This window comes from Neopsephotus bourkii, unplaced genomic scaffold (assembly GCF_033783945.1).
Source record: "Neopsephotus bourkii isolate Nb327-2 ecotype Australia unplaced genomic scaffold, CSIRO-AGI_Nbou_v1 NB_1287, whole genome shotgun sequence".
Classification (NCBI taxonomy): domain Eukaryota; kingdom Metazoa; phylum Chordata; class Aves; order Psittaciformes; family Psittacidae; genus Neopsephotus; species Neopsephotus bourkii.
The window spans coordinates 1,367,724-1,395,595 of record NW_026901771.1 but is presented as its reverse complement, the minus strand read 5'-3'; the positions used below and the strand labels follow the sequence as shown (position 1 = coordinate 1,395,595).

The 27,872-nt window shown below is 43.1% G+C and overlaps 1 protein-coding gene across 2 annotated transcripts; it reads left to right on the top strand.

Annotated features, from left to right (window-relative positions):
• The first annotated feature begins 13,841 nt into the window (after positions 1-13,841).
• Positions 13,842-23,631, top strand: HAO2 (hydroxyacid oxidase 2). Of its 2 annotated transcripts, XM_061365359.1 has the most exons (9): positions 13,934-13,976; positions 15,059-15,143; positions 15,604-15,756; positions 16,573-16,724; positions 17,520-17,803; positions 18,185-18,400; positions 20,130-20,288; positions 21,989-22,058; positions 23,329-23,631. In XM_061365359.1, the coding sequence occupies exons 2-9, from the start codon at positions 15,133-15,135 to the stop codon at positions 23,382-23,384; spliced, it is 1,101 nt and encodes a 366-aa protein (XP_061221343.1). In that variant the 5' UTR covers positions 13,934-13,976; positions 15,059-15,132; the 3' UTR covers positions 23,385-23,631. The 2 variants fall into 2 exon arrangements, with proteins under 2 accessions (XP_061221344.1, XP_061221343.1); XM_061365360.1 differs by lacking the exon at positions 15,059-15,143 and having other exon boundaries at positions 13,842-13,976.
• Positions 23,632-27,872: the final 4,241 nt, after the last annotated feature.

Genomic DNA, 27,872 nt, shown 5'->3' with positions numbered 1-27,872 from the left:
CTATCACTACTGTCCCTGATGAAGAGTCTCTCTCCAGTGTCATTGTGGACTCTCTTCGGACACTGGAAGCTGCTCCGCGGTCTCCAAGCGGCTTCTCTTCTCCAGGTTGAACAACCCCAACTTTCAATTTCAAGTTCCCCCAAAGCAGGGCACTACTGACTGGCCTTACTCTTCATTCTTTCTTCATTTCCTCCAAAATGCAAAAGGAAATATTTTCCTCCTTTGTCACAAGGTTCATAGGCTTTTCCTAGTCACAGAGTGCTTGCTTTTCTCAGCCATTTAATAAAGCTTGTCAAGGAGAACCATAGCTCAAGTAAAACTGCAAACATATAATATGATAGATAAACACACATTCATGTTTAGCAGAACGATATAGGTGCAATGGAAAAGTGGAACAGCAGACCATAGAAGGTCTGCTTACAGAAATACCAAGTTCCATATCAAGATAGGCTTTAGTGAGCTCTTACAGTAAATAGGGCAAGAAATGTAAATGTAACAAACATATTCAGTCTTACCTGTTTGTTAAATTTGATATAAAGATGTTCAATGTCTACTCTGCCACGTATAAAATACAGCCCAAACATAGGACATTAGGAACAAAAATGGATCTTGTTTTTAACTAAAATTTACTCTAAATTACGGGTGGAGTACATTCTTATTTCTTCTCTGAGAAAGGCTGCATATCCTCTTCTCTCCAGCATGGAACTTAGGGAAAAATGTGGAAACACTGCAAATCAATTAGAAATAATGAGATACAGTAATTTTATGGTGACATTATTAGTGAGATGATTTACTATACTTGGGATTATAATGCTTTCACTGGGGGAAGAATTGGCTTTGCTGGAGGAAAAGTAAGCAGGAGAGCAATGCAGTAGCCAACAAGTAAGCAACATTCCCAGTGAACCTCCAAACTAACAGGGCAACAGCCAAATCTCAGGCTTCAAAAGTGACACAGCTGGAAAAGACATTGAACAGTTAAAAAGCCCTCAGAGAAGGGGAAGAAAGAAAAGATGAATGCACAAGACTGTCAGCGGGTTCTGTCTGCAAGCAGATATGTTGCTCTGCTGGGTTAAAACTTGTTTGCTCTGTAAGGGATTTTGCTCTAAAGAAATAATCCTTTTCATCAGGACAGCTGATTGCAGGGTAGTTACTGCCCTTGCTTCTGGAAGGAACAAGGCTGGAGGTGCTGGAGGGATCCAGCAAAGAAGTTCTGGTGTCCTTCAGAGCAGCTTGGGGATCCCTTTCACAGCCACTGACGTGTGTCCCAAACAGCCCTATCCACACAACCCTTGTGGTGGCTCCAGACCTGCATGGAAATGCATTGAGAGGCTGGTGTTAAGTCTGCTGCTGTAGACCTTCCTGGCTGATAGGAGCCAGCAGAAGGGACAAGCAGGAAATCAGTGTAAGATGGAGGAATGATGCTACATTTGGAAAACAAAAATTCCTGTCAGACAACCTCATCCTAAGTGTCACTGTGTAAAGGAGATTGTTTCTTTCAATAGGCTGAGGAGGCTGATGAGAAATTGGTTCCTAGAGCAAACACATGTGTTATTTTCTGGATATACCTCTCTTTGTTAAAGAAATCCAATAACAAAAAAAAAGGCAAACAGAATACAAAGCTTTTCCCCTCCACTGTCCCTCAGCTAGCATAGTACTGCATCTTCCCCTACTACAGGAAAACAAAAGATAAGAGCAGCACTGAAGAGCTGAAAAAAAACCTGGAAATTTCATTCACAGACAAATTATCTGCATTGCATTTAATATTCCCAATGAGGAAATGAAAAGAAATTCATTCTGTCCCTGCTCTCCACAAGTTAACCAGAAGGAATGAGATCCCTTAATGAAGGAAGACTGACTGCTTATTTTTTACTTGTTTCCCAAGCTTTCCTTTGCCCTAAAATAAAATCATGAGAAATAAATGGTGCATGTAAAAAAAACCCCAAAACCCAAATCACCCTGGAAATGCCGCAGTCATTCCCATTTCTCATTGTAGTAGATACTACATTCTAAAGAAGTCTTTAATAATCTAGTAGGAGAGTCGGCCAAAAGGAGCAATTCATTCCCTGTTTAAATGGAGCAAATCAATTCAACCTAACAAACTACATCCAAGGAATTCTTTCTGTTCTGTCAGGGTTGATAGCTTAACACTGGGGTTAGTATGAAAGAATACATATTTGACAATGAGTTTTCTTTCTGCATAAACACTATGCATAAATTTGAAGAAAAGAGGAAGGTTTGGATGAAGAAGGAGATGGATGGTAAAGTAGAAGGGAGCTTAGGACTGGGTCTGCATTGGTGACACCTTGGCATGATCAGATGAATGCGAAATAGAGGCTGAACAGTAGAAGTGAGCCTAATGCAGGCATCACAAAGAAGTGTGGTTGTGCCTGGACACAACTGTTGAAGTATTTGTCATTATTTAAAGAACTAGACGTGAACTAGTCACTGGTTTTGCAGCTCAAATTTATAAAAACTGTTTATCTCTCAGTTTATTTAAAAATGCAGAACAGTTTTCTATACAACAGAGCAAACTCTATAAGGTTCAACAAGGCAAAGAGCTGGGTTCTGCATTAGGGCCACAACAACCCTATGCAATGCTCCAGGCTTGGGGAAGAGCAGCGGGAAACTGCTCATGGAAAAGGACCTGGGGGTGCTCATTGATGGAGCTGAACATGAGCAGCTTGTGCCCAGGCAGCCAAGAAGCCAACAGCATCCTGCCTGTATCAGCACCAGTGTGGCAGCAGGGCCAGGGCAGTGATTGTCCCCTTATACTTGGGTGAGGCTGCACCTCAAGTCCTGTGTTCAGTTCTGGGCCCCTCACTGCAAGAGAGACATTGAGGTGCTGGAGTGGGTCCAGAGAAGGGCTGGTGAAGGGTCTGGAGCACAGGCATGATGAGGAACAGCTGAGGGACCTGGGGGTGTTTAGTCTGGAGAAGAGAAGGCTCAGGGGAAACCTTATTGCTCTCTACAGTTACCTGACAGGAGGTTACAGGGAGGTGGGGTCTGTCTCTGCTCCCAAGTAACAAAGGATAGGACAAGAGGAAACAGCCTTAAGGTGCACCAGGGGAGGTTTAGACTGGAGACTAGGAATAATTCCCCAGGGGTGGTAAGGCATTGGAACAGGCTGCCCAGGGCAGTGCTGGACTCACCAGACTTGGAGGTATTTAGCAGTTCTGTAGATGTGGCACTTAGGGACATGTTTTAGTGGTGGACTTGGCAGTGCTGGTTAATCGTTGCACTTGGTGATCATAAAGGTCTTTTCTAACCTAGATGATTGTAGGTTTCTATGATGCTGTGTAAGAAAGAGGTAAGTGAACACTGCTCTCCTGGTTTTGATCAAGGATTCTTGTAGCCTGGTAGCTTCTCTGCAGCAGCAAACATAGCAGATGCCTTTAGAAGTGTAGGAACAGGTAAGGCTTCAATGACATTCTCCTAACCATCAAACAAATTTAGCTATTTTTTCTCTAATATCCTTTGATGTAGTGCACTTCCAGACATTTGCTTTTAAATGTTTGGAAGTCATATCTCCTTGAAACCATGTATGTTTTTCATATCCGTGACATCCTTAGGCAAAGTACTCCACAGTTTTATTACTTGTACAAAACCTCACTTTCCTCTGTTGGCTTTTAACTTGGTTCCTCATAGCTTCATTTTGTTGTCCCTAGTTCTTAAGCTGGAAGAACTTAACTGTCATAATGCACCATTACCATTTCTTTCAGGCTTTTGCAGAACTCTCTCATATGCCTCTCCTTTTCCAGGCAGAAAAGTTCCAGTGTACTGAGTCACTCATAGAGAAGTCATCCCATGCTTTTGATCATCCTTGTAGCTATTTGAATGTTTTTGAATTCCATTGCATCTTTTTTTTTTGAGATGGTAACAACAGAATTACACACAGATTCAAGTTTGGGTCTAACCATGGGCTTATACATGAGCATGGTGCTATTCACTGTTCTGCTCTCTGTTGGTTTCCTAGTAACTCCTAAGTTCTGATTTGCTTTCTACTTGCTCCTGAGCACTGAGCTAACATCCTTGTGGAAATATATGCTCATGTTTCATCCCTTAGTGGCAATGGTCAGCACTGAATTGAGGTCATCAACTCCTATGAGAAATGACAACTCTTCCTTGTGTGCATTGCTTTGTACTTATCTGCGCTGAATTTTACCTGTGAATTTATTCATTCATTACTCAGTCCATCCACAATCTGCTTTCATCCTCAGTAACTTGGTATCTTTGTACCACCTACTAATGTTGTCCCCTGACTGCTCACACTCTGCTTCAGGTCATTTACAAATAACTTGAACACAGACCCTTGTGCAACTCTCCTGGTGCCATCTGTCTGTTCTGAAAATGTTTATCCCTACTCTCTGTTTCCTTTATTTCAATTAGTTGTTTTTCAGCATTTTTCTTCTTATACTTCCGCTGCTTCGGGTACTCAGCAGCCTTTGGCGAGGGACTTCTCAAGGCAGGTTCTGTCTGCAGGGCCATTGTCACACATGTGCCGCTGATCCTTTCAGAGACACACAAGGAAACCTTTTACACAGGACTTTCCTTTACACAAGCAAATTTTACTCTTTTGAAATATATCCTATTTCTTCATGTATTAATGAATTCTCTAGTGAGTGTTAATGATTTGTCAAAAGCAGAATTTACTCTCTCACACATGCACCACCTGGTCTCCTGGAGCTGCACTGCTCACGTTTTTAGGCTTAAAAAACAGCATAAAGCATAAGACCTTTGTTTCCCTGGATCCTTCCTCCATGACCTGTTTTAAAGATTGGCTTCGTATGTGTCACCTTCCGGTCTTCAAGTTCCAAGAAGGTTTCAAGTATGAGGTTGCACACAGTGATTAATAATTCAGCGTTTCCATCTTTTATTTCTTCTAGGTACCATCTGGCTTAAGCAATTTGTTAATTTTCACTGTATCTCCTTGAAACACAATGATTTCAGACATATCTTCTGCATTTTCCCTGTATGAAGATTTCCCCCATTTCATTCCAGTGAACAACAATGCAGAATGGCTTCATTGTCTCTAAGTTTTGCCTTATCACTAGATGGCCATGCACAGTCCCTTGCAGGTTATTCACTCCTGACTTTTTTGATGAAGTACTTGTTTTGATTTCTATAGCTGGTTCTCCCCAAACCCCTTTTTATCCTTCCTAATTAGGATTTTGCTTTTAATCTGCCTGACTACACTATTCATTTCACTTTATTGGTTTGGATACAATAGGCATCTTCTTGAAAAATGCCTTCTTACTGCTAATAAACTTGCTTATTTGGCTGTTTGTGTGTCCTGGCCTCTTTTAATCCATTCTCCGGCCTTTCTCAATAGGTCATACACAGTGGTATTATGCTTCCAGTCGGGTGTTCTTCAGAAGTTTCCATGCTGCTTGTTAGGATTTCTCTTTGCTGACCTTTCTAGCTTCTTTTTAACAAAATTCTTCATTTCTGCATAGCTTTCCTTGAAGCTGAGGACAATGGCAGTGGTGTATTTGGCTCCTGTAGAGCTGGTGAAGCAGCTCTACAGAGTCATTGTCACAGAGTGGAACTTCCACTGGAAGGGCTAGAGCCACAAAGCCAAGCACTGCCTTTGCTCCTGTGAGCTCTCTAATCAGCTGCTTAATGGACTAATTGCTGACAGAGTCCAAAAATGTCATATTTGTTTCATGTCCTTGCATGATATTTGTTAATCTACAGGAGGGCAGTTGATGTCTCCGACTACCATTTTTCCTGCCTCTCTGATCTCTTTCAGCTTATCAAATTCAAGGCACTTTGCTCTCCTGGGACAGTAACATTATATGAAGAACATAGTTGTAACTGTATTCTTCCTATTTAGGTCTGGAATTTCAGCCTCTATAGACTTCATCATACTTGTTGAGTTGGTAAGCTTGTAAAGTTGATTTGATGCTCAACTTTAAATAAGGTAGAGCACTGATCTGCCTCTGATACAGTTTATCTTTACTATGTACTTTATGGCTTAGTGTTCCAATGACTTTCTTTATTTCCCCAGGTTTCTAATGTGTTTGGTATATAAGTGTCTACATTTTTGATCAGACATTTTTGTTCCTCATCTTATTTTTTAGCTATCAAGCATTGTGTAGAAATGAGTGCAGCACTACTTTGGTTCTTTTATTGGCACTTTATATAAAACCAAGTATGATTGTTTCCTTTTCCCTCCTGAATTACTAGAACTTTCTGGACTGTGCTTTCCTTCAGGATTCAGAACTTTACCATTTTTTTTTTTCCTCATAAGTTTACTCATGGTGAGCCTGGGCTTATCCACACCTTTCAGCTTCCCCCAACTACCTGTGTTTTCCAGAATGTTAGGGAATATTTTCATTTCCAAATGATTGTCTAGGGCCTTCATTTTGCTAAGAAAGTCTGAGAATGTTTTTAATTCAATTTGCAAGATCAAACAATATCATGGAATGTTAGATGTGTTAGATATGTTTGGATGACGGAGAGGGAGTCTTCATCAGGGACTGCAGCAATAGGACAAGGGGTGAATGGGTTTAAACTGAAACAGGGAAAGTTTAGGTTAGATATAAGGAAGAAGTTCTTTCCTGTGAGGGTGGTGAGGCCCTGGCACAGGTTGCCCAAAGAAGCTGTGGCTGCCCCTTCCCTGGCAGTGTTCAAGGCCAGGTTGGACAGAGCCTTGGGCGACATGGTCTAATGTGAGGCATCTCTGCCCATGGCAGGGGATTGGAACTAGATGATCTTAAGGTCCTTTCCAACCCTAACTATTCTGTGATCCTGTTTTCAAATCAGTGAAATTCCTTCTAGGATACTGGGAGGGCAGTCTGAAAGCCAGAACTATGAGCTGTTATCTTTGAGGAATCATGGAGTACAGGGATAAAGGGGTTATCCCTCACAATTGTTTTCAATAATGAGAGTGCAGGAGAAGCAATCATTGAGCCTCCAGAAGTTAACTACAAGGTGAGTGGCAACCAATCATACTAAAATCATGCCAAACCAGTCTAATACACTTCTGTGATGGAACTTGTGGATAGGGGAGAACAGCAAAATGATGTAACTTAACTTTCATAAAGCTTTGAACATTGTCTCTCATAAGCTTCTCAGAAACAAGCTAAGGAAATAATTGTACAATTATTGTAAATGTACAATTTTTAGCAGGTGAGTGCAGTATTGGTTGAAAAGTATGTTCAGAGAGTAGTCCTTTATAGTTCACTATCAGCCTGAAGAATATGTGGATTAAGATCTGTATTGCTATTTTTTTAATTAATCATATGGATGACAGATTAGAGAATACATTTATTATATTTCCATATTATATTGAACTGGGAGGGCTTGAAATTATTTTAGATGACCTTGACAGACTGGAGAATTAGTCTGGAAAAGCTAGGATACAGTTTTATTAGGAAAACAACATCTTCTGCCCTTTACTATCAATCATCAGCTCTGTATGAGCTGGAAAGCTGCATTGCAGGGAGGAATCTGGAGGCTGCAGTGTGTCCCAAGATGAAAATTGCATTCCTCTCAGTGGAAAGATACCACAGAGCAATGTGCAAACAGGGTCATGGTACCTCGACTGAGCTGATTCCCTGCTCTCAGACTGAGTGTCAGCCAGAGGACTGCCTCTGAAGTGGGACCAGGGCAGCCCTCTGAGCCCATGTTGTGACCTCAGAAGAGCAGGTCCTCTGCTTTCATGAGAGGACTGAATCTGTACTGGAAGTCTAGATGTTAGCCATTACAGACAAGTCAACTTCCAAGGCACCAGTACAGTTTTAGTCAGGTATCAGTTCTGGGATTCCAGAGTCCTAGACTCAGCTTAAACACTAATTCAGTCATAAGGCTTAAAGGAGCCCCTCGGTTATGGTTTTGAGTCTATGTTCTCATTCAGATGGAGATTCATAAAAATCTCCCTTATTTTCTGCCCCTCCATGACCACAAAACCTGAAAGCTGAGGTGGATTTTTCATGATAGAGACTGTTCTTGACATTGTTGCTCAAAGGCCTCTTTTATATCATATATTCCATCAGGTTCTCTCCGTCTCTGTTTCTCTGAGCAGGCATCCTGGATGTATTAGGATGTCTCTGCTGTGTATTTGGAATGGTGGGTTTTTTTTTTTTTATATCTATTTCCTCTCAACATTTTTAGCAAAAACTGAGAGTTCTTTGCTAGGTGACTGATATCTGGGGTTTGAGACTTCCATTATCCTTAATCTGACATTTATCCTAGTTGGAAAAGAGATAAGGCTACTCCTTTGAAAGAGATGAATAAAAGTGTTTGGCTCCTTTCTTTGTCTCAGGATAGAATGGCACATCTGAAGAAATGAATAAGGAATGTCCTACTAAGTAATGAATACAAAAACAATCTCCTACCATTACAGCTGCATAAACAGGAGTATTGGCCTGTTCTTTCTGCTTTGTTCCAGATAAGGGCAGGAGAGGGTTCTGCTAAAGGATCATGTCCTGTTTCTGGTGCTTTAATTCTGAAGGGATGTGGAACAGCTGGGGAGTCAGAGAACAGAATTGGGGATGACCAGGAGTCTAGAAAACATGGCTCAAGAGGAAAGGCTGAAGGAATTTGCATAGTTTGGTTTAGAAGAGAGACAATCGAGGGGGTGGCCATGCAATGATCTTTAAATATTTTAAACATAGACATAAAGAGAACAGGAGCGAATCTTTTTCTGTGTCCACTATGGGAAGATTAACAGCTTAAATTATGGAAAGGGAGATCCAGGTGAAACATCTGTAAATGTTCCTTGTGTTGATGGTAGTAAATCAATGAAACTGGTTTTCCTTGGAGATTGTGGCATCTCCAGAAATGGACATGGGCACAAGTATGGCTGATTCTGATTTCAGGAAGAGGAGTGGACTTCCTGATGGCTTTTCCTCTGAGCCCTACTTTTCTGTTCTTCGATGGCAGCTATGCAATGGCAGATGAATACTTAGTCCTCACTGATTCCTGAGTGGTGGTCATACAGCAGCAACACTGCTACTGCAGCTGGCAGTTATCGGGACTTTGCCCAGTTTATAAAGTGGAAATGGGACAACAAGGCCGTAATATTCTTCATCTTAAAGGGTGCAGATCCCAGGTACCTCTTGTTTCTGTTTCTATTCTGCACTATGGATTTCAGTGAGCTGCTTCTTTTACTGCCAGGGTACTACAGTCTTTAAAAACCAGGCAGAGAAGGGAGAGAAAGCCTGGACAGCTATGCCAGCCTAGCTGGCCTAGTAGGCCAGGTAAGGTTATGGACAAAATAAACTGTAGCTAAACCTACATAAGGGTGTATCATGATTAATGTCATATCCAGCTGCCTCTGACTCCATGACTTTAACAGGAATAGTTGCACATGCACATCAAGGGGAAAACTGAAAGCCGAGTCATGACTGAGCTCCTCTGCTGCTCCACCTTGTGTGAGCTCAGTGTCTTTGGAGGCAGCTTTGGCAGCAGCTAGTGAGAACCAATCTGTGTTCTGGGAAGCACAGCATCTGTGCTCCTTCTTCCCTAACTTTTACTCACTTCATGCCCTTACACCTATTTTGCATCTTGTATTTATTTGTGCAGTTATTTGCTTAACAGTGATCATAGATTCGTGTCTGAGATGAGCAATGCTGTATGACTCTGGAACTTCTCTTTTGTACAGTTGTGTGCTCAGCCTGTGACACTGCTACCCTCCCTCACCCCTACCTGCAGCCCATGACTCCTCACACAACACTGCTGGGTCTCATGCATCAAATCCTGATGTGATCTTTCCTCCCAAACTATTAGCTTGATTCCAGCTGAACCAGTTCTGGACATATTATCAAAGTAATGTCTATTTTACAGCCAAGGGTGCAGAGCACAAAGTTTAGTACCAGTGAGGTGGTCATGTCCAGGACAGCTCTGAATGCTCAGAGACTGGAAGCAGGGGTGCTGTGCCGATGCAGTGTTACCAGCAATGAACTGGCTGTGGACTAGCAGCCTCGGTGTTTCTTTCCAGACCCAATTGCTTTTGCATCCATCAATCTCACTGTGTTCTGTTATTACTGGTTTAGCAGATCTTCGCTTGGTGTTCTGTGAGGCATGCTAGTTAAACCTCATCTGCTTCTGACCCTTTTTCTAATGCCAATGCAGATGTCAGTGTGAGATGGAGCAACTTTATCGGAAGGCTTGTAGTTAGGTGACGTTGGCATATCAGGTAAGCGAGAAAGAAAAGCTCAGAAATGACATTTTAACACATGTGACAGTACACAAGAGATGTGAAACTTTACATGACTGGACTTGCAAAGACACAGTACAGAGCTCCACTGCATGGTCCTGAGGAGTCATCTGCTAGCAGGAAACACTTGTCCTTTTTGAGGCTCTAACACTAGGGATACATGAGACCCGTTTTCCCAAAGGGCTCTGTAGCTATTTGCTGTTCCGCAGAGTAATGCTGAGAATAAACCAAGCTCTCTTCTGGGTTTTGGAGACAGAGGTGGGTGGTTAAATATCTGGTAGTCTCCCAGGACTCTTTCTGCCCACTGTGTCACAGGCTGTCCCTTTCTGCATTTTCCCCAAACCTGTCTCCTCTTGATTATTCTATCCCCCTGAAATCCTGTCATCCTGCCATATCCCTGCCTGTTTTACTCCAGTCTGCTCTGTCTCTGACCTTAACACCTCTGCATATCCCACCATGCCTGTCCCTAGGTCCTGTCCAGCAGCTCCTCCCTCCTTAGAGCCATTATTTTTCAATTCCTTCTCCCCTCTTCCTTAAGGATGAAACCAAACACTGGTGGCATGAGGGGGTGGGAGAGTCCAGGGTGGCCTGCTCTCTGCCCTGTGCTCCTATTTGGGGCTTTCAGAGTTGCTCTGACTGTGGGCAGAAGCATGCTCTGTGCTAGTTAAGTCTTCAGTAAAGATAACATCTGGATTTCAGACAAGCTCTGCTGAGCATGTGCAAGCAGGGAGCCGTGATTTACAGCTAGGTCAGATCTGGCTGGATTTTCATATGGCCAGCAAGTACAGGCTGATGCCCCCAGGGATCAGCCCCTGCTCATTTCAAACCTCTGCATGAAGCACTGAACTGCAGGGAAACCACTGTAAGACATTTTCAGCATGGGCCACACCGGCCAACCACCATAGTTTTCAATAACCTCATTCTTGGATGTTGCTGACTGGCTTTCAGTGAAACATTCCCAAAAAACTTCAGCCCAAAATTGAGGATGGAAAATTTCAGCCTAGAATGATTAAAATATGACAAAATTAAAAGCAACTGAAAATTGGATCTTATAATCAAAAGTGTTAGGCAACGTTAAATACAAGATCTGTTGCCATCTCCACCTATAATAGATGAATGGCTATTTAAGTATTTAATTTTGGGAAAACTTTCTTGCGTGACTGACATGAAAGAAAAAAACATTTTCCTTCCAAACATGGGGCATGGGCCCAAGACAGACATGTGATAAGGAAAAACAATGGTTGCTGTACTCAAACTGTTACATGATCCAAGTTATTTACATTGCTTAAGAGTTTACCAGATTCTTCACTGAAGCATTGTAAAGTCCCAGACTGAACCCATGGCATTGGTGCATCAGTGAGGTAAATGTCAGCTTGACCCATGGTGGTTTGCCATCTGTGAGAAGGCAATCAAAATATAACCCACTGCAGTAATGAACACTGTGATTCTAAGAGGAACTGGAGCCCAGATTTACACAGGATCTTTGTGTTTGGGCTCACGAGCCTTTGACTATTCTTGTATTGAAAAATAAGCAACTGCAAAAGCCCAGCTATGCTGATCTGTGCAAAAGTCAAGCTGTTGGCTGTGCTTGACCCTACCTGCAAGGCTGGAGCAGATGTGTGAGTATATCCTACTGTTTTCTTCACTCTTCAAAAGGAGGCAGCAAGGCTTCCAGTGAAGTCTGTAGAAAGTATTTTTAAGTCTTATTGTCCTCTAATGAAAACTTGACCACTTTTTTTTCAAGTATATAGCAGGAGCTCCAATAAAAGTTATTGTCTCTGTGGCAAATTCTGATTTTTTTAGAACTTTAGTGCTTCACAGTTAAATCCATGTTACCAGTATCCAAAAAACACTCCTTACATAGTGACGAGAAGTCATTTCTACATTGAATTGAGTCCATGGCTGAAGGGAGAGAATATAGCTAGATGCAAAGTACAGTCTCTCAAAAGCCACAGCACAAAAGTAGAGATTTTCCCCCTCTCCTGATCCGAAATACAGTAGTCACTGACTATTTTTAATCCATGTAAAATTATGATAACCATGAAACCATAAACTTTATGGTTTGGTGAGGAGGCTCCAATTTGAATCCCTCAAGTAAAGGAGTACTGAGACCAGCATAATGAGATATACAACAGGAGACCCTGCAGATAACTTGTAGGCTAAGGTGAAGATCAGGCCAGACCAGATGTATCTGCATTTATTGCTAGGCTGTACACCAGAAAACGTTAAGAATAAAGCACAGGGAATGAAGATTTCCAAACATATTAGCAGGCACTCTTGGGACGTGATCATATCAGTTTTAAGGCCAAAGTGGCTGGCAGGCCATCAAGTACTGATTTTTTTATTGTTTTGTTACTAACATCATAGATGAATATCCACGACCCAAAGCTGACATCTAGTGGACGGAGAATGAGAGCAGGATTTTTCTTCCCAGGGATGCCCTCCCTGGTGTGAGACTTTGCTCTTCTCTTTAGAGGTGACCCAAAGGCTGTTTGCAGCACGGGCAGCAAAGCGAACCAAAAAGGTCATGAGCACTCCAGCTATGTGTCACCTTGTCTTCTGACTGACACCCGCATCCATAGCTAGATGCCAGAATCAGGCTTCACAGTGCTAATGGAGAGCATGAGCCCTGAAGGCTGAAGTCTGAAGAGTTTCAAAAGCATTAGTATAGATGGTCATGCATGGCACAGTTTGGGCAGAGCCTCATGAATACACCCAACAGAAGAATAGGTGTCAGTGACCTAGGATTTCTGCAGTCCTGGATCAGACCAGCCTCTTGGACACAAGGTCCTGAGGCTGAAGCTCTGTTCAGCTTCCAGCTCTTTCCCAGTCCTTTGGCTCACTTGGCAGCTTGGGTGGGGAGAGCAACAATCCTGGTAAGACTTTGGGAATGTTTTCAGGAGTTTCTGCCTCACCCTCTGCAGCTGGTATCGTATGTTTATGAGAAAAATACGCTCATTGTCCGTTAGTAAAAATCAAAGTTTCAAGCTCTCATGGAAAATCTGAAAGCACGAACCCTAAAAACTAAGAAAAACAAAGGTCAAATAAAACTGTCCAGTGTTTGCTTTTCATATCTTGCAGATTTAAGTCAAGACCATAAATCTGTTGTCACCTCAGTCCCGGTTTATAACACTTAGCAGGAGAAAAGGAGGGAAGCTAAGAGAAGTCTCACCAGCTCCAAGCACAGGAAAGGGAGAGGATGGGTGGTCCTCCTGGGAGAGGACTGGTTGGGGAGCCAAAGGAGGGAATCTGCAAGCTCAGTGGGAGAGAAACTGGATCATGAGAGCACTCGTAGTCCTTTAAGAATGGCAGAAGACAAGAGGGTACTTCATTTGCTCATATACTGTAGGAAGGAAAATGCCTCCTCCACAAATGGTGGTAAAGATTCAAGGCTCTGCAGCTATGGGCTGTAACAACTCACACTGCCTGTGGATCATCCTTTTGGTGGGATTTGTAACACATTCAGCAGCAAGTTACCAACAGTGTAGAGATGCAGTCAAACCCACTGAAATCCTGCTGCTCCCCTAAAGGAATGCACAGCCTTCAGACACCGCTAAGGAGCACAGCTCCAGTGCTGCTGACAAGGTGATGCATGGTTTTGGAAGGAATTTTTAATCAGCTGATAGCAAAACAAATCCAGTGTTATACAAACAGTACAAAGTTGACTGCAGGGTTGAGCTTTAATCTCTGGTGGTTGCTTATTGACTCTGTTAAAAACAGCAGCTACTCAGTGAAAAGAGCTCCTCTACATCCTGTTCGCAGGTGAGTTTGAAGGAGAGGATCTTACCACCTGCAGCTCTCCCTGAAACCCAAAGTAAGTCTGAGCTTAAATCTGAATTGGGAGATTATGAGGTCTGGGCCTGGGTTCTTTAAATTTCCCATTTATTTGCCATGAGAGGACTTGGTTTATCTTTTTCTGATTGCCACCTTTGACCTTCTGAACAGTTGGAAGAGCAGAAGTCATGATACGTGGTTTATGGTATATCATGATGTGGGATATACAAAGACTTGTGCTATCAGCAGTGCTTGATCTCTCGAAGTCATACAGAGAGGGTTTGGGATATTTTTATCACCTACTACCTAATGCCTGTCAGAGGAGATAAAACAATACCAAAGAGAGTCACATTTCTTCATCTTCCAGACAGTCCCTCATTTTGGGCTCTTTCCTAGCTGGGAATTAAGAACCCTGATTTTCAAGTATATGCAGAGTCAGTGAGACATATCCATGTCTCAGTTTGAAAGGCTGGATCTGTGTACATAACATCTGTGTATGTAACATATATGTTCTCTGCCAGAAGTGCGCAACACTGGACACATGGAACGGGTTCTGGTTCCCTTGCAACCCCTGCTAATCAGAGGTGGTAGGCTAATCCTGAAATCTTGGATATTTACTTCTTCCTGGACCTTTTTAAGAGGTTCGACCAAACCACACTGGTTTAAACCATCGTGTTTTCAGACACTCTGCACAACGCCCATTTTAATCTGAGCTGTGGAAGTCATTGCAACAAGCGATTTAGCAAACTGATTTTGTCTGTGATTTGTGCATGTTGCCTCACACATGGGCATGGTTGGCCAAAACATTCATTTGCATAGTTTTTAGGCCTGCTTCTTTCAAAAGCATCGAGATGCACGCATTTGCTAGACAGGTCTTATGTTGGTTTATTTGGACATGTGGGTCACCCAATGCCACTTCTGTTCCCTGAAAGGCTGAGGACTTTAGAATCATGTTTCATGTTGTGGAATTTGCTTTTTGACAGTTTTCTCCTAGTCTGCCCAAATTCTCTATGCTCCTTTTTCAGTATGTATCAGTGCTCCAGTATGCAATGCAAACACCCAGAAGGTATTTGCTACAAAAGAGAAATGAAGATCTGTAGAAAATGCTTTGTTTTTCCACAGCGCTGGCCTTGACAGTGACTTGCACTCAGAGTCTGGACATACTTTTACAATGTGTTCATGCTGGAGCAGGCTAGATGCAGACGCTGTATTTACTTGCTTCCAGATTTCATGAGCTTGAATTTAGTCGCTGTGCTCTATAACCAGTTGTTCCGTCAGGGAGCCATCCTAAGGGGTAATCCAGTACAGGATATTCTGGGACAACCTTTGAGGAGAATTAGTGGAACAAATAGCCCAGCTAGTTTTAAGATGGAATTTCTGACAGAATTGTAGAATTGCTGTGTCTCAAAATAGCAGAGGACCTAAACCAGACAGAATAAAGAGGGTCACAAACATTCAAGCTTCTTCCTGAACTTATGGCTACGTCTGCAAGTTTTCCTCACACTAGGGGAGAGGACGCATGGCTAGATAGACTGAGACAACCTCTCAGCAGCTTTTCTATGAGACAAATGGGTCCAAGGTTTGCATTAAGTGACATTAGAGCCCCTGGAAGAGAGAAGGAGAGATGAAGAATCTAACTTCTGCTCCATGTTACTCTTTTCTTTAAGGTTTCCAGAGCCTCTCTCAGCAATGGCTATGGTGTGTCTTGCAGACTTTGAAGCTTATGCTAAAAAGCATTTACCCAAGATGGCTTGGGATTTTCTTGCAGCTGGAGCAGATGACTGTAGCACCCGAGATGAAAACATCCTGGCATATAAAAGGTAATGTGAGGAGGAAATGTTGTACTAGAAGCTTTAAAACTATGTTTTTGTGCAAGTGTTAGGGCTTCACAAGCAAAATACCTAAGACCTTGTGTTTTCAGGGTGGCCCTGAAGCAAAATGCACTTACTGGAATGACATACAGAGTATACTCTGATGCTAGGCTGAAAATGACAGGTTGTATGAGGTGTAAAGGATGCTGAGGTTCAGACAAACAAACAGTAGGGTATGGTATGGTATAGAATTGTATGGAATGGTGTGGTGTGGCGTGGTGTGGCATGGCATGGGATGGGATGGCATAGCAGGACAGGAAAGAGGATGAATAGCTGTAATAGAACGAGGTGTAATGGGGAGCATCTGGTAAACAGCAGGAAGTCTACCTGTAAGTAGGATGGGATTTGGGGAATGTGCTGCAGAGAGTGAGAGCAAGTACAATGTACAGTGAGGACAGACATATGAACAGTGTGGTGGAAGGCCGAAGTCTTGGCTGTGACCTGGGCTGGGCTGCAAGTCGAAGGAATCTGTGAGATGGACAATGGGAGAACACGACCCAGTGAGCTGAGGTGGGAAATGCAAAAATGATGTGGCCAGTAAGCAGGAGTGTGAGGTTAATGAAAAGTGAAGCGACTGAAGGCTGAACTGGCTGAATTGATGCCTAAAAGCAAAGAGAAAAGACAAAGAGCCTTGGTTGTATGATGTTTTCTTTGTTGGCTCAGGTTCCTGCATTGCAACAGATAAATGAAGACCTGGTTTCCATTAAACTTCAGAAATGCCACTGAACAGCCATTATCCTGAAGGGTGGGTTTTCTGCTTTACAGAATCCGTTTCCGGCCTCGTATGCTGCGGGATGTATCCGTGATGGACATTAGGACTAAGCTCCTGGGGACTGAAATCAGCTTTCCTGTAGGAATCGCCCCTACTGGCTTCCATCAGCTAGCATGGCCTGATGGAGAGAAAAGCACAGCCAGAGGTACTCTTCTGCTTCATTGTCATGTAGCAAAAACATGTTTCTGGAGAAAGTCTCAAGAAGCTGTTAGGATGACCTGAAGTGTGTTTGAACAGAATCTCCAGGCTTGAAGGGGCAAACTCCTTTTCCACTTTCTGACACCCCTTTTCACAGATGGCCCACGTGGGTCTGGTGACACAGAGTGCATGGGAAGCTGTTTAGACATTGCTTTTATTCTCCAGCTACCCCTATTGTGAGATCTGCCCTGTTGAGGCTGCTGCAAACTTAAGGCAGAGGCAGTGGACACATTTCTGACTTACATCAAGAGCCATATGAGGTACTTAGTCCTGGGGGCTCTAGATAGCACATAAACATGGTAGATAGGACTCAGCCTGTAAATTCCTTGTTACTGGTTAAGAGCAGTGTCTGCCTTGGAGAAATGGATAACCTCTCCTCCCAATTCCTGTGGCAGATTTGGAGGCTGACCCCTAGACATGTTGGCTTGGTTTTTTTTCCTGTATGTGTTTCCATCTCCAGTGAGTGCCTTTGACATGAATTCCTACATGGACAGGGTCATAAAGATAAAGCTGATGCTTTTAAAAAAAACAATTGTAAAATGAAAGCACCACTTGGTAACTTACATCCCTTCTCGCTTTCTCAACCATGATCCTACAACAGTGCATAATAAAATGGCCATTTTTAATCCTGGGGGCATAACTGCCAATTAGTCTCTGTAATCAGGACACAGTTTTGTACCTGGTATCTGGCAAGACTGTTCAAATAATTTTGGTTCTGATTGTTCTCCAATGCCTCCCACAGCAGCCACAGCGATGAATACCTGTTACATTGCCAGCACGTACTCCACCTGTACATTGGAAGAGATCGCTGCGGCTGCCCCCGGCGGCATCCGGTGGTTCCAGCTCTACATCCACCGCAACAGGGCAGTTTCCCAGCAGCTGGTCCAACAGGCAGAGGCCTTGGGCTTCCAGGGCCTTGTCCTCACCACAGATGTGCCCTATACGGGCAAAAGGCGTGATGATATCCGCAATGGTTTCCGCCTTCCTCCCCACATGAAACTGAAGAACTTGGAAGGAGCCTTTGAGGTTTGTAAAATGAGCCTCTCCTTTCATTCACTGTGCTGGTGTGTACCACACGAGACAAAAAAACCCCCACCAGATAACTGCTGCTTTGGCATCTGCTGTATCCAGGAAGTATCTTCTCCCTTTCTGGTTCTCCAGCGTCCTGGCTTGACCTCCTGCCAGCCTGGCTTCTGGCTCCAGGCTCCAAAATCCCAGTCCAGCTGCCTTAGACACACTGGTCTCCATCCCTACTGTAATTATTCTGTTCTGGAGATACATGCTTTCTGGAGCTGGTGAACATGTCTGTTAGCAAGTTGAATTAATCTGTTTCATGGCAGGGACAGACTTTAAGGGGCCTCTGTATTGCTGCAGTTCATGAGGTTTTGTTCTGTCCTATGGCTGAAGGGGGATGACTGTTCTGAGTATGGACTGCCACCCAACAGCTTGGATCCTTCAATAACCTGGAATGATATCTACTGGTTGCGGAGCCTGACCCGCCTGCCCATCATCATCAAAGGCATCTTGACGAAAGAAGATGCAGAGCTGGCAGTGAGACATGGGGTTCAGGGAATTATTGTGTCCAATCATGGTGGAAGGCAACTAGATGGAGGACCTGCCACTGTAAGTGAGAAAACAGATGTCCCATGAGTGTTTACTGTATGCACTTTTGTGCTAATGTGGATATCTCTACTCTTGTCTTTGTCTTTATGCTTTTGGTGGACTTGTGTGTTCATTGTGTGGCTATGGATGTGTGCAGATGTGCTTTAGCTTTAAACTGGTAAGATGCATGTTTTGGTTTTCTCAGCTTCTTGGAAGGGTCCTGTGAGCAGCACTGAACCCACACAGCTGCAGATAAACTAATGGTCTAAGTTAGTAATAGTTTTCTTCCTATGTCTTCAGTAGCTGGTTCAGTGCATAAATACTCTTTGTGCACTGCAGCAAAAATAAAATGAAGCTCTGGAACCAAAAATGTACAAATGAGAGCAGAATGTATTCTTGTTATTCACATCTGCCAAAACACGCACAAACAATGCAGCTAGATTGAGGGAGACGTCTGCTTGCGTATTTACAGACTCAAGTTTAAATGGGAATGTGTTGACTTTCATGAGCCAGAAAAAGAATAACTTATCTGAAGAAAGTCATCTGTACAAAGAAATCACGGGTTGTTTGGACGTATGCATGCTTCACTGGTTTAATTTGCCTTCTGTCAGTCTTCTCAGTTGTTCTTATTTTACAGTTCCATATTGCATAGTATCTTACAAACTTTCTTTTATTTATTCTCCTCTGCCAAATAAAAACAGGTCCCAGGGAATTCTCTTTTATTCTATGTCAAGACTGACAATAATGAATTAAAAGTATATTAATCTAAATGCTAAGGACATGACAATGGGAATGGCATATACATTGAAGTGCTCTGCTATCTTTGAAGTTTCTTTACACATACGGACAAACCAGTACATATGTAGCTCAGCTGTGCTACTCCTCTGGTACCAACCTTGGCAGCAGAAGCTATTGTCCCTTCTCCTGCTGAGTTGCTCCTGGAAAATTTCAGCCTGAAAGTTTTCAATCTGAAATCCTAAAAAAAATAATAGGACTGTTCGGAAAAATCTACCCAGTAAACATAGTTATAGCTGCTCCGATTAACAAAGATGAAAAGAAGGCAGAAGAGTATCAAACACTGCAGAAAAGGGTTTGCTGTGAAGTAGAGTTATTTACGTCTAGTGCAAAGTTCTGTTACTGGTTACACTGCCTTTGGGACCAGAGCTACCATTTCTGTGTGGTACTGCCCTGTACTACCAGCCTGGCATTGCACTGTGCTCTACAAAAAAGGACCCTTAGAGAATCAGGAGACAGCCTAGAGGAAATGTTACATAGCAAATGAAATCCTTCATAGATGACTTAGGGATTTGAGGGGGCTTTTGACATGTGGTTACCAGGATTAGACTGAAACGTAAGTAGCAGGGTGAAGGTTGACATCAGCTTTTTTTTTACAGGTATTTATATCATTCATCATTGTCTCAAATGAGAGTAAGGTATTAACAAACATTATTTCCCTAGAAATTAATTTTCTAAATCTTCCAGAAAGAAACCCCAAAAAAGTTGTTTTTTCATGTATCAGAAGTGCTAGCAAAGAATATCAGTATAAGCAAAGCACTGAAAAATGAAACTCACTATCTAGCAAAGAGAACAGAGAACTGCACTTTAGTTTACAGCTTTTGGTGCTGAGCTATTATGTGAGGCACATTTAATTTCCAGCAGGTATGCTATGCAGCATTCCTCTTTGGAATATCTCCTCTTTCTCTTGGAATTAAAAGCTGACCTCAAAATGAGAGTGGCTGCTTCTTTGCAGATTGATGCTCTGGTTGAGGTTGTGGATGCAGTACAAGGCAAAATTGAAGTCTATTTAGATGGTGGAATACGAAAAGGAAGTGATGTATTAAAAGCACTGGCACTGGGAGCAAAATGCGTCTTTATTGGAAGACCAGCTTTATGGGGTTTGGCTTACAAGGTAAGCAGCTTTGATTTTGTATGTCTGCTTCTCACACTCTCCAACACCCTGTTGTTATTTAAAAGTCATAAAGATAGTTTTCAGCAGTGAACCAGCTACTCTTGTTTTGTTTTGCTGAATTTTAAGTAGAAACGCACCAAATTGAATCAAACCCACACATTTTCTGTCCTTTAAAAATACCACGGAATTTTACAGTTTCGCACGTGATTTTGAAGCTGATAACACTGTTTTGTGGGACTTCCTTGGGGTTGTGGTTTGGTGCTAAAGTACTGTAGGTCTTAGGACCATCAGTGCTTTGGAAAATTAGAGGCAAGCTTATTTGCTACCTAGATCAGTCTGACAATTTTATTTGCTGTCAGCTTACTTGGAAACAACCTATGCTTTCAATACAGCAGTTTCACAGCCATGTTAAGAATTCCTCAGAAATCCATCCAGAACTCCATCCCACTGATGTCTGTAACGTTCTGAACAAGACCAAGCACAACTGTGTCCTGTAGGTGCCTAAGCCACTACTCAAGCTTTGCTCTTCTGGACATCATCTTTCTATGATCCAGAGTCACAAATTAGGCCTCTGATGCAGAAGGTTAACATAATATAATTAATATTAAAATATAATTATACCAGTTGTTTGCTTTGCTACATTTTTCATTTTTAGCTCCTAGATTGGAGCTTCCAAGCTTTTATCTAAAAGAAAAGAAATACTTATTTTTATGGTCTAAAAATATTTCTTACCTTTTAAATGAGACTCCTGTCCAGCGGTGTGATTGCCGTGGGTTCCAATAACTAGGCTTTGAGCAATAAATCACCTAAATCTTCTGAGAAACGTGGAGGAGTTGGCAGCACCGTTCTGTTGCCTGCAGAGAAAAAGGGCCTGACGTGAAAAGGGTGTTGCTATGAGTCGCCTACTTTTGTCTACAGTGCATACAGGAAGGAGATGGGTTTTTGAGTTCAGCCATAGACTAGAATATCCTAAACAATGCAACACACCCTATCTCAGTGGCACTACCCTAGCATGCAAGAGAGGAAGGGCATGAGCAAGCACTGACATTGGCTGCTCCCAAAGCATTCTTTATTGCAAGAAATTAAGGGGAAAAAAATAAGGAAAAAAAAGACAAAAGAAAGAATCCTCCAGCAGTAAGATCAAAATCATAGGTACATTTTATAGGATTTTGAGCTTCTTGGTGTCACTTGCTCAGAGGAAAACACACAGTGTACTCTTTTTAAAGATTCAGTCTGGTGTTTGAATAAACTGAAGTTTTTTTAAGCTGTTCCATATTTAAAACTCTCATTGCTGTCAGCATAAGAAGTCTTGACATTTTAAAACAAGCCCATTGGTGGGGGTTATCTAAAACCTATGAAAAAAACACCAAACAAGAAAAAAGCTAGAAAATGTCAGCAGTGAAAACCAGCTTTGGTTTGTTTCCCTGTTCATAGAATCTTAGAATCACAGAATGGTTTGGGGTTGGAAAGAACCTTACGATCATTAAGTTCCAGCCCCCCTGCCATGAGAGGAAAAGCATCTAAATTAATCTGGGAGGAACTGAGCACATCCATCATACCATTTTAATCATTCATCTGTATGAGAGACTGGAATTGGCATGGACTGAAAGGACTGTCCCAGCTCTCACAGAGCAAGCATCCTGCTGCATTGCTCTGTGCCAGTGCTCCTTTTACCCTGATTGCTTTCTCTGTTGGAGCAGGGAGAAGAGGGGCTTCAAGATGTGCTGCGGATTTTGCAGGATGAGTTTCGTTTGTCAATGGCCTTAGCTGGTAAGCATTTGGCAGGTTGGTTATAATTGCTGATACAGAGGTTTCTGCATGCCAGCCATCTCAAATCTGATGGATGGGTCACAAAAAAGGAATCCATGTGAACTGTGGTGGTTCTACTTGCTATATTTAAGATGATTCTTTGCTTCCTATGAAACCATTTGGCATTCCAGGTGCTCTAGCAATGAAGCTTGCAAAGAGAAAGCTCAAGCAGCTTTGTTACCCCAACTAAAGAGATGCAAAACTGCTACTAGAGTTGAGCAAAATGTGGAATTTCTGTTCTGCTGGTAATTGCCACATATGTTTTTCAGTATTTAATTTAACGTTTACCAGGTAAAATGCAACCAATTTTCTTTCTGCATGAAAAGTTCAGGAAAACTGGATGCAATTTTTTCTCTGTGTATTAGAGTACACAGTGTGTTGGTGCAGGTTCTAATCTCTACATCGTACATCCCTTCAAATCCCCTTAAAATCAAGCTTTTACTGTTACTCCTCATTCTGCATTTCTCACTTTCTGCTCCTACCTGTACCTGTGACATTTGACCCCCTCACTGAACAGCAAATTTACACAGCCCAGTGTAAACTCCAGTTTCATGCATGAACAAGTACAACGTGCAGATCCAGTGCAGAAGTATTCAGACATCAGCAAAGGATCTTATCCCACTTCAGATCATGTTTTAAAGATTTTCATGCTCCAGCAACCCTGAACTCAAGTGGATAGAAATGTTGACTGGGAGACTGGAACTGAAATCCCATTGAGTGTTTCTTAACAGCCTGTTTTTTGGGGGTTACTCTTTCAACTATAAAGATTCCTACAAGTTTGGGGTTTTTTTTGCAGATTCTTTCACATTTTGTTAGATGCAAAAGAGCACCAAACTCTGCAAGTGTAGCAGGCTGGGACCTTCTCGGCAGCGTTGTGAAATTCCACCCAGATTTGACCAACTGAAATGGCAAATCTCTACCTCTGGCCGCTTGACACAGAACAATCCCTGTGTCTCCTCTGTTTACCTTTCACTTCTGGATGGATCAGATGGCTTCCTGCTCAGCTTCTTATACGGAGCCTTTTTATTTCACATTTCATACTCTTGTTGTGTGGGAAGCCCAGTGCCTAACCTCAAGGCTGAAGATGCCATTGAGGAGTAGGGCTCTGCTGAGGGAGCTACTGAAGTACCAATCCATCCCCAAATGGCTCTACAAGACTGGAGTGGGGGCCTTCCAAGTTCCACCCACAGACCTTTCTCCTTCACCAGCATGTTTCCTTTCTCTATTTCAGGCTGTGCCAGCATCTCAGAAATTGGTCGACACCTAGTTCAGTTCTCAAAGCTGTGAAGGGCCTCCTGCAATGCCCACCAAACAAAGGTGCTTCACACTGGGGTCCCAACCAGACTGAAGAGAGAAAAGGACGTGAAAACATCGAATGTGCAAAAACTATCGGATAAGGCCTGCAGGAAACTCCTTAGGAGACAGGGAAAGGTTCCATGTTGCAAGGGCTCACCTCTGCTTTTGCTGAGATCAAGGAGTTCTTCAACACCTTGAGTAATTGTTACTTGCTTTAATACATTTTCTTCAAACCAGATGTGTTGTGGCATTACCTGTATTGGGCCTTACTCCCAAGCTCTGTTGTAACAGCCAGACATGGAAAACGATGTCCCTTGATATAGAATATCCTCCTAGTCCCTTCTCCCCTTTCAGAACAGCATGTATTCCAATGCCTGTACACATGGCTTATTCTGCATGCCCCTGGGAGGAAGGGACAGGGAAGATTTTGCCAGGCAGGTTTGTGTGAGTATGATGCCACAGGGATTGCTACCAATGGGGAACTGCTACAGAACTGGGCATGTGCATCCTGGGCAAATAATAAAGCTCTCTTCAGGTGAGGCTCTGAGGGCAAGCCATGGCCTGTGGCACAGCACCTCTTCTGGGGCAAAGAGGCAGCTCACAGTGGTGTAGACACCCTGTCACAGCCCACTTTGCCACTGGCAGATGCCCCAGTGCCCACTTCCTTGCCATGTGCCGGAGGAGCCATGTTATCAAGAAGTGACCTTCTGTAGAAGCCCTGCTTTCAATTTGCCTTAATGAGGCAGAAGATTGAGCCCTGTTGGCTCACTCTGTTTAGACCTGAATTTCTCAAAGAGATAACAGTGTCTGTAGTGATCTTTCAGAGGCCTTCACATTGAGGCCTTCCTTCTGCTCCAGTAATAACAATCCTTGCTGGCAGACTGACAGCCCAGCAGATAAGACTCAGGAATCATGCTACATTGCACACATTGATGGATTTCAAGGATGTACAAGAGACTGAGTCAGCTGGGTGTGCTCAGTCCTGAGAAGGCTAAAGGCAAGGGGAGGGGGTATCATATTGCTGTCTTTTTACTGCTGAGTCAGAGAAAACAGGAAAGATGCAGCCAACTTCTTGGATGTGTGCAGTAAAGGGGTGAAAGGTAATGGGCACAAGTTGCAATGAGGAAAATTCCAGCTAGAAATTAGTGGGAAAAAATCAGCATGAGGGTGGTCAGACACTGCAACTAAGGGTTTATTAAACACCCATCCCTAGCGATATTCAGAGCTTGACTGGGCAAGGGCCTGAGCAATCTCATCTGATCTGATGCTGCTTTGAGAAGAGGTTGGGTCAGAGACCTCTAGAGGCTCCTTTCAATCTAAACTGTTGGGGGACATCACAGAGTCATAAAATCAGAGGCACCCATCAGATCTGTACCCTGCTGTACTGGTGTGTTGCCATGGCCAACTACCACGGAGCTGCGGAGGCAGTACTTTCCCTCTGTGGAAAAGGCTGCAAAAGGCATTTTCTAAGAGAAAGATAAAGCTATTTGGTGAGTGAACTTAAAATAAGAGCTCACAGGGTTTGACCAGGCTGAGAGTATATTGAACAAGGCCATCCTACAGCTTTTCCAAGACTCTGAAAGTTTTCTATGGTCTGGATTAAACTGACATGTACCAGTCTCATGCCCCCCATCCTGCTTTCTGTATTTGGTTATTGTGAATGTCCTTAGTACAAATTCAAGTAAGGTCAACTCTTTCAAAAGAACTGTGCCCAAAGAGATCATAAACGTGTAGTTTAAGGACTAATCAAACCCTGCTGCCTCCCAACATCTCTGCAGGATGCAGCAGGGCCAGGGAATCAGTCTATTTATCTAAAAAGTAGATCCAAATATAAGCATTTTGCTTTGCGTATGGTGCAAATACCTACAGCCTTTACATACATAATTCACTCATCAATTTCAGTTGAGGAAACACAGCTCTGCCTAATGCTAGAGGGAAAACGAGACTAAATGGTTTTAGTTGATTGCCCAATTCATGCGCTGTCTAATATTGCAAAGGATCCTACAAGGTTTTCAGATCTTGAAGATCATGTAAGAAAAATTTACAATCACTTTCTCCCTTCTAGTAGTGGAATTTTGGTGTTACTGGAATAGGAGGTATTTTCTTTGCCAGGTTTGAATATACAGAAACACTGAGGTCTCTTAAGGTGGTTATCTTTATACTCTGGTTAAAATGTCTTGAACCTGTTCCCCACTCTATGAAGTTGTGTTTATTCAGAGTTTGATTCAGCACAGCTGTACAAAAGTTAATCATTTAAGTCTTGTTGCCTCTTGTCAATGTGTAACCAGAAGAGAGAAAGTGTTTCCAGGAGGGAACAGTGTCTCCCACCATGAAGGGCAGAAGCTTTGCTAGACCAAACTGACCTTTCAAAGTACAGCCTCTTTCTTAGAGCTGCAGGCATGTAGGCATCTTTAGGTTATAGGTATATCATGGTTCCTGGTGGTCAGGAGTCTGGTGGACTCTGGCCTTGTTGCTATTGACACTGTTTTGGGGTGTACAGCACCTACCTCTGTGTCCTTCAGGGAACACCAGAGCCAGTCCTGTTTGTGGCACAGAAGAGCTGTCAGCCTGCATCCCCACATGGCAATGTCAACAAGAAACAGAGGGTGGAAATGTTGTCTTTAGGTGAGGCCACAGAAAGCACCAGCAAGTCTGCACTGGAACTGAGCAAATTGCTGTTGTCTGATCCCTGACGTCCACAAGCAGCAGTTCAAATGGAGGCTGCTATGTGGCAATGCATAAAATTCCCTCAAACTGAGCCAGGCACTAGGCCTAATAGTGCCTAAGAGGACAAAAGCACACCAGCACTAAACCGCCCTACAGTCCCTGATGCAGCACTCATAGAATCATAGAATGGTTTGAGTTGGAAAGGACCTTAAGATCATCCAGTTCCAAACCCCTGCCATGCGAAGGAACACCTCACACTAGACCCTGTCACCCAAGGCTCTGTCCAGCCTGGCCTTGAACACTGCCGGGGATGGGGCAGCCACCACTTCTCTGGGCAACCCATTCCAGTGCCTCACCACCCTCACAGTAAAGAACTTCTTCCTTATATCTCACCTGAACTTCCCCTGTTTCAGTTTGAACCCACCACCCCTTGTCCTATCACTACAGTCCCTGATGAAGAGTCCCTCTCCAGCATCCTTGTAGCCCTTGTAGGGCTGCCCTGAGGTCTCCATGCATATTCTCATATGAAGCACTACTCCTGCTAAACTTGGCCATTCTAACAAGCAAGCTTGGTGTAAGAGACTATTTTCTATCCTAAAAGGCTGTGTTGTATTGCCTGTTTTTATAATGCCTCTTTAAGGCATTTCATTCCCTTTCTAACAGTAAAAAGGAAGCCCTGTTTCAGAGAACACTGATTGCAGCAGCAGGCTTTGGTCAGTTATTTTCCCTTGCAAAATGCATGCACTGCACACAATTAATTTGCAGCAGCTTCTGATAAGAACATACAGTGTCAAGGTTCTCGCTGAGGGAAGCCAAGGAAAGAAGCACTGATAACAAATTGTTTAAAGCTTTGTGGGGGTAAGGAAAGGATTCTCAAGGACTCTGTGATTGGAACAGTTGACACAACTCTGCAGTCTGTGTCAGCTAGAATGTGTCCCTCCTCCAACAGAAAGGGTTTGGCTTTCTTCTGTCACTTGTGGGCCCAGTTTTGCTCTAAAAAAGTAACAATGTAGGGGTGCTGCCTCTATAGCTTTTAATGAGGGAACAAAATTCATGACAGAATTAAAGGGAGTTTAGCAGTTACTCACATGAATATAAGCAAAGCATTTTTAGAGATCCATTCCAGCTGTGCCGGGCATCAGTGATCCCCTTCCCAGTGGTTTCAGCCTCGGTTGCTGCATTGCTGGGCTTCTTTGTAACTCCCTTCTTGCTTAAGCAGCTACGGGTTTATCATCTTGCTTCAGCAGGGATGTCTGCCTGACCCTGTGTGGGAGGGAGAGGAAATACAGCCCAGGCAGCGTGTCCTGATGGTGCACAAAGACCCAGGAAGGCAGTGAAGGTATTAGGAGCTTCAGGCTAAGACCTAAGCCCTGCCCTGGTCTCACACTAGCAAACAGTTTTCCTAGAACTGGAGTGAAACCCTAGGGAGAAAATCCAGGGCACTTTCCCTATGTTTTGGAGATGTAAAAGGTAACAGCACAGTTGGCTGCAACAGCACAGCCAGCCAGCCCCAGCCTTACGTTAACCAGGTACCCTCACACCAGACATTGCAGAGGGGAGTGTTTTTCTCCTGCTGCTTTAGTGTAATTTTAGTGGTACATCAGACCTTTTCATGACTTTGAATGCTTGAAGTGTCCTGAACAAATACAGGATCTCAGAGGTTAGCTTTCGAGCTCATATAAGGTAAGAAACCCATGCTGTAATGAGGGAGCCCAGTATCCAAAAAAGTACAGCAGCAGATTCCACTTCTCAAACCATTATAAACAGCTACTCCTGTTACTTATATTCAATGGTAATGCCCTCTACCCTCAT